The sequence below is a fragment of the Lactuca virosa genome, chromosome 8 (assembly GCF_052849685.1).
Source record: "Lactuca virosa cultivar CGN04683 chromosome 8, Lactuca_virosa_CGN04683_v6, whole genome shotgun sequence".
NCBI classification, from domain to species: domain Eukaryota; kingdom Viridiplantae; phylum Streptophyta; class Magnoliopsida; order Asterales; family Asteraceae; genus Lactuca; species Lactuca virosa.
This window is the reverse complement of record NC_136433.1, coordinates 309,805,485-309,817,519: the sequence shown is the minus strand read 5'-3', so window position 1 is coordinate 309,817,519 and position 12,035 is coordinate 309,805,485. Positions and strand designations below refer to the sequence as shown.

At 34.0% G+C, this 12,035-nt stretch overlaps 1 protein-coding gene across 1 annotated transcript; it reads left to right on the top strand.

The window, feature by feature from the left end:
- Positions 1-11,325: 11,325 nt before the first annotated feature.
- Positions 11,326-11,757, top strand: LOC145131691 (putative mitochondrial protein AtMg00240). Its single transcript, XM_079066350.1, has one exon. The coding sequence runs from the start codon at positions 11,326-11,328 to the stop codon at positions 11,755-11,757; it is 432 nt and encodes a 143-aa protein (XP_078922476.1).
- The last annotated feature ends 278 nt before the right edge of the window (positions 11,758-12,035 follow it).

Below are 12,035 nucleotides of genomic sequence, written 5' to 3'. Positions count from 1 at the left end.
ACTTCATTGTCACAAAGCCGAGCAATAGAAATATTTATATATCTTGTGTTCCTTGAAATATAACATATATTTATATGTGTTGTGTTCCTTGAAATATAACATGATTGCGAATGAAATATATTGTTAAAACATGTTTGCACCAAAAAGAACTAATTGTCGAAACAAATTATTCATCGCCCGCCGCTTTGCGCGGGTAAAAGACTATATATATATATATATATATATATATATATATATATATATATATATATATATATATATATATACTAATTTATAACACATACATAGTAGAAACCCAAAGGTTTTTAAGACCAAAGTCTTAAAACATGGAGCTTAAATCTTAGCCTTTTAATTTTACATGTAATACATCTAATGGTATACAATTGCGGATAATATTATAAAAGCCCTAAATTTTTAACCCGTAATTGAAAAAAGCCCTAATATTTTTATTATTATTGTTATGGCCACAACTGTCTCGCGGAATTATCACTCTAGCCCATTTAACGAGTTTCATGGTTAACTTGGTTAATTTTTTTTGCAAAATCAGTCCCAAAAGTTCAAATTTGGTCCCTGAGGTTTGCAAAAAATTACACCACATGATGTTTTAACTTTATTTTTCGTTTTTTGTATACTTTATTTATTTTCGGTTTTTTTTTATAAATATATATGCATTTTTTATTTTCGTTTTTGTATATACTTTATTTATTTTCATTTTTTAACTTTATTTTTCATCAATTTGATTTTTTTTTACCTTTTGACCTTTTGTTTTCTATTTTATAGTGTATATATAGAGTATATTAGAGCTTTTTTTTAGTTTTTTTTTTCATATTTCTTTCCGTATTATATTTTAATTTTTTCATCTTTTTTTTATTTTTTTCTTATTTGTTTTCGAATTATTTGTTTTTATTTTTTTTTGTATTTTTAACTTTTTATTGACTTTTTTCAAAAAAATATAAAATGTATTAATATTTTAGATTATATTGCAATTTATATAATTTATAGTTTTTGTAATTTTTTTTTTATTCAAGTAAATAAATTTGTTATTTTATATTTGTAATTTTGGTCCAACTTATTTTCTTTTTACTTTTTTTTTTCTTTAGTCCTGTTATATTTATGTTACAAAAAAATGAAAATTAAAAAAAAAAATTAGCTGGTTTATTGAGAATTAGTGTTTCAATGTGTTATATAACTTAGAAATTAAATCATATTTTTATATGTGATATCAATAGTTTAAATTCAAGATAATATTTTTCAATTTGATAATAGAGTAAAAGAAAATAATAATAATAATAATAATAATAATAATAATAATAATAATAATAATAATAATAACCGGTCTCTATAAAAAACTTGTTATAGTAATTTATATTAAATTCGAGTTCGTTTACTTGAATCAAAATAAATAAAAACATTAGAAAAACCATAAATAACTAAGATAGAAAAAAATAGAAAACAAAAGGTATAAAAGGTAAAAAAATCAAATTGTTGAAAAATAAAGTTAAAAAATGAAAATAAATAAAGTATATAAAAAAAGAAAATAAAAAATGTATATATTTATAGAAAAACCGAAAATAAATAAAGTATACAAAAAATGAAAAATAAAGTTAAAAAACCATGTGGTGTAATTTTTTCAAACCTCAGGAACTAAATTTGAACTTATTAGGACTGATTTTGCAAAAAATTTAACCAAGTTAACCATAAAACTCGTTAAGTGGACTAGAGTAATAATCCTGCGAGAAAGTTGTGGCCATAACAATAATAAAAAAAATATTAGGGCTTTTTTCAATTACGCGTTAAAAATTTAGGACTTTTATAATATTAGTCCTACAATTGCAATCCCTGAGAACTAAAACTAACCATTAAAAAAAGTTTTAAAGGAAATGCCAATTTTCAGCCTGACATAAAAAGGGGACACCATTTACCTATTTACACCTAAATTTGAAGAGCCTTTTGGGGGTGTTTGACTTAGCTTTTTAGGGGGCAAAAGTCATACAAAAAAGTCAGGTTTTCCTGACTTTTCCAAAAAGTTCATTTTTACTTGTATCCAAATCCAAAAGTAGCTTTTAAACTGCATTTGCCAAACATCTTTTACCTTCTATCTTTTCCTAAAAAGACTTTTGGCCTCTAAAAAGCTAAGCCAAACACCCCCTTTATTTTACTTGAAATCCTTTTTTGTGAAACCCAAGTTTGGCTGTCAACTGAGAAACCGGAATCACCATTTGTATTCCTCCGATGCACTATAGAACACCGACAGCCACTCATCTCTGCCACTATAGCCATTGACAGCAACATCACCTACGTCAGTGCATCACAAACTCCGTCACCTCCGGCTACAGTACCTTGGCCTTCTACCAAACCCCAGATGTAAAATCCCGACCACAACCGCTCCCTTTCAACCTATTTTTCTCTATTTATCTCTCTCCATCGCACTAAATATGTATTTTTGTCGATTTCATTGGTTTTGTCAAGATCTGTATATAGATTGTTATTCTTCAAATTTTATTTGGTTTGAATCGGGTCTCCATTTCCGCTTTGTCTCACCGACGGCCTTCATCCTAAACAGTATTACCACCTCCGGTTGTGATGATTTTTTCTCACCACCATTTTCCGTTGCCATCTCTTGCTAAGGTATACATTCTTTCCCTTATAATATGAGCATAACCTACTTTTATTAATTATGTTTTTGATTTGCTCATGTTTTTTCATATTTTCAGAAAACTCATATTGGTTTGGCTTTTACTGTGGTCAATTACTGTCGAAGGGACGAACTCATCAATACCTTTGGAAATTAATGAATAGTTAATATTTGTAAATATTTTCCTAAATAATAAGATTATCATGTAGTATCATATGAAATACCTTTGGAAATTGATGAACTGTTGTAATTTATAATATGTATTGAGTTGTTTTTCCTATCTGGAATGAGAAAAATATTTTTATTTATTTATTTATTTTTTATATTTTTTTGCTTGATGTAAACATATTGCTTGAGATGATTTTTAAATTTCTATAAATATTTCTTATGTATTCTCAATTATTCAAATATTGTTTTAAATATGTATGATACGGTAAAAATTCAGTTTAAATTAGTATTATAAATTATTCATATTGTCTTATTCAGATGTTTTTAACCATATCTATGTAAATATCATGTAAAAATATTTAAGTGCTTAACTTAGTTTTTTATTTATTAATGCTCTTAATTACTATATGAATAAAATATATGTTTTTGGATTAAACCAAGTTTTTTTACGAACGAATTTTTTATAGCTCAAAATAATTACAAACAATTATACGTATAAAATACTAAATGTATTAAAAATTGAAATTGGGTAATAAAATAATAAAAATTAGAAAGTATACATTTACATTCAATCTATTTTTTTATTAAAGTTATTATAATAAAAAGATTTGTCAGTTTTTAGAGTTTTTAGATGATATGAGAAACAGGTGTGAGAGTGAGACATTGAAATGATGATTAATAATGACCCTAAAATGGATTATTACTTTGTTAGATCTCTAATATATTCAAATAACAAAAAAAATAATATAAAATTCACACCATTTCAAATTTCAAAAGAAACGTGATCTTTTAATTTTTATTTCATTCATATATTTATTCATAAGCAATGTTTGACAAAAACTAAAATTTTATAATATTCAAACACTATAAAATGTGACGATTTACTTTTATCAACAATTTAAATATAAAATTAAGTAAATGATAATGTAATCTGTTCCTAAATAATGATTCCGGTTTTAATTCATTATAAACCAATATAATAGTATAAATTTCCTTCAAAAACCCGGACCAAGCAGATTTGACGTAGATGAGGTTTCAAATTGATATTTTTTTAATTTTTTAGGAAAATGAGTTTTTATTCATAGGCATCCAAAGTTTATATCTTTTAATATTGTCAATTTAGCTCCATTAAGTTAATACCAAAAGTCTAAAATATTAGCTTTCTCTTATTTGGTGTTATTATTAATCAATATAACCCTACCCTTACGAGGGATGGAGGGAGCATCTACCAACCGATTCTTATTTCCAATAAAACAACAATATGAATTTATTTTGAACACATAACAACAAAGTATATATTTTTTAAATAAAAAATAAAATAGATATTTCTTTTTTCACAAGAAAAGCAAAATATTTATATATTTAAAATGAAATAGTAAGAAATTTACTATATCCTTTAACGAAAAATAGACCGAAAAGAAAAAAAATGAACTAATCGACACAACGAAATTATACGTCACCGCCGCATCGCGCGGGTCCACTTATATATATATATATATATATATATATATATATATATATATATATATATATATATATATATATATATATACATATATATATATATACATATATATATATACATATATATATATATATATATATATATATATATATATATATATATACGTATCTTAATCCTGGAAAACCAGCTGTTACCAAACAATATATAGATAGATTTCCGATTTGGATATCTATAAAACCTCATCCTTAAACATACCCACCCCAATCGAGCCTCACAGATCCTAGTACACGATATTTAGGAAGATAAACCTTTTATGAGAAAGGGCTTGACTACACCGCTAGGGGATACCTTGGTTGGATATCCAATTTCATCTACGTATGTGGGTTATGTGTTGAAACAAGAAAGTGACCCTCATCGGCTAAATGGACCTGAGGACCCCTTGGCAAAGAGTACCCGAAGAGAAGTAACTCAAAGACGAATTTTGTCATTACTTGAACCCGAAGAAGTGAAGATAACCCGCAGAGATGAATCTTACATGTAGACTTTTATAAGTCACCGTAGTCAGTCACTTTATGCTATTTTATCATTTCCTGTAACTTTTGGGACTCTATAAATAGAGCTTCCCGCTTCATGTATTTCTTACCAATTTACCAATTATCAATCGATCACTTAAGGTTTATCAATATTAGATCGTTCATCTCTATACTTCAATTTATCTTAACTGATAGTTAAACCAAGTTCCTCTTCACTTGTGTTGTTCATCTTATACTAACTTGTGTTTGCATGCAAACCTTTTTACGATTCAACCTAGTCTCTACTTGTTTACCACTTATTGATATAAACTTGCTGCTATTTAATTTCATTGCAGTTCCGCAAATCTAAATATTATTATTGTTGAGAAAACAAGATCCATTGAGATTAAATTTAATTGCGCAACTTATTATCTCCTTACTAACATTTGTTCAGGTTTTTCTCTCAACAATTGGTATCAGAGCCAAAGTGGTTTCCTTTTAATTCATTTCAAAATTGAAGCTTTTGTTCTCAAAACCCTGATTTAAAAGGCCTTCTATACCACTGAAGCTTATAATAAAATTTCAAAAAGAACAAGGAAAATGGCACAAGCTTATTCTCTAAACATTTCAAACAGTGTTGGAGGTTCGAACAGAGCTCCAATACTCGTTGCAAGTGAATATCATCATTGGTCCCAAAGAATGGAAAGATATCTAAAGAGGCTCGGTAGAGATGTATGGAGATCTGTAGAAGAAGGACCTCATGTCCCCATTCTCACTCCCATTGCAGCATACGGTGCTCAAGCAAGACTTGGTGGAGGTCAAGCAGCCATTAACAGACCTACCAACGATGATCTAGAGAAGATGGAGAAAGATGCAATTACTTTCTACGAAATATTTTGTGGTATTGCTCCTGACAACTTCGATATCATCATCAACTATGAATCTGATAAAGAGAACTGGGATGTTCTCAAAAATCTCTATTAAGGGTCTGAACAGGCTCAAGACAAGAAGCTTACTACAACTCTCAATGAGTTCACCAACTTTAAAGCCTTACCTGGTGAAAACCTTGATGACTCCTTTAAGAGATTCAACCTCATTATCACCAAACTTTCAAACACTGGCACTGTAAGAAGAAATCACGAAACAAACCTGTAGTTCCTGAATGGATTAGGTAGACACTGGACTACGGCTAAGATGGTCGTCCAAGGAGAGAGAAATATCCAAACTCTCTCTCTGTTCAAGCTATACGGTGAACTTCAAGCCCAAGAATCGACGGTGTTAAAAGAATGTGCAGACCTGGGTGGACCACTCGCTATGGTGGCTCAAACTCCACAGTTTACTGTCAAAACTCCTCAGTATCCCTACTCCGAGGAATCATCATATCCACACTCATATGACAGCTCACTGCAGTCGTATGAAGTAGATACAAAACTTGATGACGAAGAAGATTTTCAGAATGTCATTGCCCTGGTCAGCCAACAGTTTAATAGACTATCACCACCCTCCTTTCGTAAAAACCAATAGTTCACCAAACCACCTTTCAACCGAAACTTCAACCAGCAGAGCAACCATTCAAGATATCCCAAAAACCCTCATTACCAATCTCAGCCACAGAATGCCCCGCAGACACAAGAAACCCCACAGACTAACAATCCTTTAGACTCCAGTATCACTACCGAAGACAAAGACGGAGTTCTTATTTGTCATAAGTGTCACAAAGAAAATTACTTTGCCAAATACTGCAAAGAAAATGTGGTAAAAGACAAATCATTCTACCTCAGGATGGCTCAAGAAATGGAGGATAAGGAGAAAGAAAAGGAAAGAGCTTATGTTGCTCAGGTTAGAAGAGATCATCAGGTATAGTCCTCAGGTGATGAAGACGGAGAGTTTGACAACAACCAGAAGAAAGGGAAAATATGCATGGTAGCAGCTAGTAAAGAAGATGGATCAACAAACCTGTAGAGGAACTATTGCCCCATGGAAAAGGACGAAACCCTCAGCATCGTCGAACATGTAAAAATTAGGATTCAGTATAATGATTATAGCATGCATGATTGTAAGCCTTACTTAAAAAGACTTAATGACACATGTGTTGTTGTCCTTACAGACTACAACAAAGCCCTAGATGAAAAGAACATCGCGACCCAAGAGTTGTACCATGTGAGAGGAAGACTAGAAGACAAAAAGCTTTTGGTGACTATGTTAGAGAAAGATTTGTTGTTAGAAAAAGATGCTAGAGTGTTAAGTGAAAGTCAATTAGATATTGCTTTAAATCAACGGGATCTTGCCCCGAAAATAAATTCTACGTTTGAACCGTTTAATTGAAAAACTATTTAATGAAAGTGAAGCTATTGAGAACTTAGTTAACAATAGGACCGTAGACAACACTTATAATTGGGGATGATCCAATGGGTACTCTACCGATGAGAACTCTCCTCCTCGGTTTGATGCTGATCACCCCTATGTCCCACCAGACCGGACTTTTCATTATCCAGTCAATGACAAGACTTTTCCCAAAGACATTCGATGTCACTTCGGTAGACTTCATGAACTTAGCAACAATTGTGTCACTGAGGAAATTATTCCTGAATGCTCGGGTAACTTAGATAATTTCTTACCCATCATTGTCACAATTAGTCCCAGTTCTCAGTCCAGTTCATTGTGGACGAAGAAATTGTTTTGGAATGACCTGAATCAACCGCAAACTATCCATCATTGACTTCCAAAATATATACTGACAAAGAGTCAACATTGACTTACTATGCGGTACTCCAGTCTTCATTACCGCAGACCCCTATCAAATTCACAACTACTCTTCAGCTTATCATGTATGAACTGCCCGTTGATAATTTTGAATTTGGACAATGTTCTCAGAGTCATGAACTCTCTAGTTCTAATGACTCAAGTCCTCGGTCGTTACCTCGAACAAAGAAGTTAAAAAACCTCAGTAAAACGTTTATGATGTTGGTCCACCAAAGGTAGAAGCAAAATTGGCTCTGGAAAAAGAGATCGGGTCCCGACGTGAAAGGCGGGAAGATGATTCCAAATACAAAACTTTCAAAAACTATACCAAGTTTTCAAGCAAAAGGAATTTTTAAAAACCCATCACTGCAAAAACCTTTTCAAAACACTCTGCAGTCAATGGATCTTGCAAAAAGGTGTGTATAGTGACAAAATCTCTTGACACAAATAACACTGGAAATTTCAAAAAAGAGTAACGTCACCATCACAAAATTTCTTAAAAGACACAAAAATGAAGGGTATTTTACATTCTTCACAATCTTAAAAATCCCTTCCTTCAGTCAAAAGGTCAAAACATACGACAAAGTCTTTTAACAACCTTTTCAAGAACCAATGGACAATTCAAAAAAAAAACAATCCTTGGACCAGTCCAAAGAAAAAGACCACACCCTCCAGACCGTTGACTAAGTAGGTTTGTGGATCAATAAAAAAAACCTATCCTTTTGTTTTTATCCACTGACATCAAAGACTAGTCTAATCCCAACTCGAAAAACTCAAAAAGATGTAACACATCATGGTCCCACACAAACATGGAAAAAGAAATTTGTTTCCAAGTCCCACATACATGCATATGTTAAGAAAGTTCCCCACGTTACCTCGGGCTCCAAACATGTTTGGGTGCCCAAACTAACCAATTGATTGTGCAGACAATGTGCAAGGAGGACCATGAAGAAGAATGGTTAATCGATAATGCCTGCTCCTTGCACATGACTGGAAGGTTATAATACCTTAGTGACTTCAGGCCAATCAGTGGTGGCGGACACGTCACCTTCGGGAACAATGCAAACGGGACAATTAGTGGTTATGGGGTGTTGACTACTAGTAGCTTCTCAACTCAACGAGTTGCTTACGTAGATGGTCTAAAACACAACTTGATCAATGTGGGTTAACTGTGTAAAGCTGGTCATCAGGTTGAGTTTGACAACAAGTATTGCTATATCATGACGAATAACAGAAACACATGCTTAATCAAGTCCAAATCCGAAGGGATAATGTATCCATTGGATGTCTCTTTAATCATTGGCAAACCGCAGCTATGTTTCCTGTCAAAAGTAGTGTCTGAAGTGAGTTAGTTATGGCATCGAAAACGTGCTCACCTCAACTTCAGATACATCAACAACCTGGTAACTTGTGAGTTAGTCTGAGGACTACCAATTCTGAAGTTTAACAACGATACTCTATGCCCAGCATGTGAATGTGGTAAACAAACGAAGGGCAGCCATCCTATGATAGTTGATTCTTCAATTGTTGAACCTCTAGAGCTCCTTCATATAGACCTCTGCGGTCCATCAACTGTAGTCAGCCTCCATCACAAAAAATATATTCTGGTTATAGTGGATGATTTCACTCGTTTCAATTGGGTCTTCTTCCTAAGACTGAAGTAAGATACATCGCAGACCATGATCAACTTCATCAAGGAGATAGAGCTTCTGATCAAACTACCAGTCAGAAGGATAAGAAGTGATAATGGCACTGAATTCACTAATCAACTCCTGAGTAGCTTTTTAGTCTCGAAGGGAATCATCCACAACTTCTCGGCACCTTACACCCTACAACAAAATGGAGTAGTGGAGAGAAGGAATAGAACATTGGTCGAAGCAGCTAGATCGATGCTTAACTTTGCCAACTTACCTCTCTATTTCTGGGCGGAAGCAGTGGCAACTACATGCTTTGTTTGGAATCGAAGCATCATTTGCAAACGCCTCAACAAGACTCCCTATGAAGGTTTAAACAATCGAAAACCCAATGTACATTTCTTTCACATTTTTGGTTTCAGGTATTTTGTGGTCAAAAACAAGGATCATCTTAACAAGTTTGCACCGAAGTCTGATGAAAGCATCTTCCTGGGTTATTCAACCAACAAGGTTGCATACAGGGTTCTTATACGGCGTACACGACTAATAGTCGAAAGCTTTGACGTCAAATTCGATGATTATGTCCGCAACACTACTCCTTCAACAAAAATAAAGTTCATCCTGGAAAGTGATATTCCAACGTCCTCGGATCCATTAAATATAGTTGAAGTTAACTATGATGACATCTTTGATCCCGTAGAGACAGTGCATCTTTCAGAAATTTTGGTATCTCTGGTAGCCCAACAACAACATGCAGAAGTATCTGGACCAACTCTTTCGGAAGGAATGTCATTCAATACTTCCACCTTGCCGGTTGAGGGGGAAAGTTCAACTCCTTTGGAAGTTACAACCATCGAGGTTCCAGTAATTTAAGATGTTGCTCCAGTACCTACCCGTAGAATAACCAATCAATCAACTGTTTCTGAAGACTCTAAGGATGAAGAAGTTGAAAATATTGATACCGAAGCTGATCCAAGGATTATCAATCACTCATCAGTCAAGGGGGAACCCTATTCATTGGTTCCGGGAGAGCCATCATCGGTTCAAGGGGAACTCCCATCTTTCGTCCAGGGGGAACTTCCATCACCAGCTACAAAATCAAACCCAACAGTCAAATATTCATCTTTGGGATGCTCTCAAACCAAGGGGGAACTACCTTCTTCAAACAGACCTGAAGACTCCTCTGAGGTAGAGGATATTCCCTCAAGTGCAGCCGTAGACCATCAACAATCTCGTCTACACATTTGGACGAAGGATCACCCACCGGGTCAAATCATCGATAACCCATCTTCAGGTATTTAAACTCGTTCCTCTTCTGATTTAATTAAACATTGTTATTATGCAACATTCATGTCATCCGTTGAGCCCACAACCACAATAGAAGCACTTGTAGAGCCCGATTGGATCATTGCAATGCAAGAGGAATTGGCTGAGTTTGAACAAAATAAAGTTTGGAAATTGGTACTGAAGCCAAAAGGCCACATAGTTTTCGGTACCAGATAGGTTTACAAAAACAAGTTAGACGATCTGAGGTGATGATACGAAACAAAGCACGTTTAGTTGCAAAAGGGTATAGTCAACTTGAGGGTGTTGACTACGACGAAAAATATGCACCAGTTGCAATGATGGAAGCCATATGTATTTTCTTAGCGTATACAGCTCACAAAAACATCAAGGTCCATTAGATGGATGTGAAGAGTGCTTTCCTGAATGGTGAACTGTAAGAGGAAGTGTATATGCAACAACCTCCAGGCTTTGAAAGCTCATAAATTTCCAAATCATTGTTACAAGTTGGAGAAAGCGGTCTACGGGTTGAAGAAGGCACCTAGAGCATGGTATGAGACTCTTTCTGAGTTTCTTGTCACCTCCGGGTACAAAAGAGGTGTGATAGATCCCACTCTGTTTAGACAAGCAAATGACAATCACTTTATACTCGTTCAAATATATGTGGATGGCATCATCTTCGGTTCAACAGATCAGGTAATGGTGGATAATTTTGCCAAGCTCATGACCAACAAGTTTCAGTTGAGCATGAATAGAGAGATTAACTTCTTTCTAGGTCTTCAGGTTAAACAAGTCCCTTAAGGCATATTCATCCACCAAGAGAAATACACCACTAAGTTGTTGAAGAAGTTTTCAATGGATAATTGCTCCTCGGAAAAGGTCCATATGGCCTTCGGGTATAAAATCTCAGCTGACCCAACCAGAGAGTCAGTTAATCACAAGATATACCGAGGAATGATTGGCTCATTGCTGTACCTCACCGTTAGTCGACCAGATATTGTGTTTGCTATGGGTTTATGTGCTAGATACCAGGCTGATCCCAAAGTATCCTACTTGACCGCAGTCAAGCATATCTTCAGGTACCTAAAAGAGATTAAATCCGTAGGTATATGGTACCCTGCAGGTAACGAATTTAGTCTTCAGGCATTTAGAGATGCAAATCATGTCGGATGCAAACTTGATCGAAAAAGCACTTCGGGTGGATGTCAGTTCTTAGGTGGAAGAAGACACAGCCAGTTGATGCTCCTAGGTCCTTTGGATGAAGACACAACTTTTGGACTATGGGTACATGATGATGCAGATACCCATCTATTGTGATTCAGAGAGTGAAATAGCGATTTCTCACAATCCTATTCATCACTTGAAGACGAAAAACCTAGAGCTACGGTATCACTTCATCAAAGACTACATCCTCAATGGTAACACTGAACTTATTTTTGTGCTAACTCATGAGGAAATAGCTGATGTTTTCACCAAGGCACTCGATTCCACAAAATTGAATGGATTTTTTGAAATGTTAGGGATTATGAACCATGACCTGCATTTCTTTTTGAAAGGATATGTCACACCCCCAAACCAGAACGATGGAAACGTTC

Coding starts and splice junctions, on each gene's coding strand:
- LOC145131691 (XM_079066350.1), top strand. CDS start 11,326: ATGGCCTTCGGGTATAAAATCTCAGCTGACCCAACCAGAGAGTCAGTT.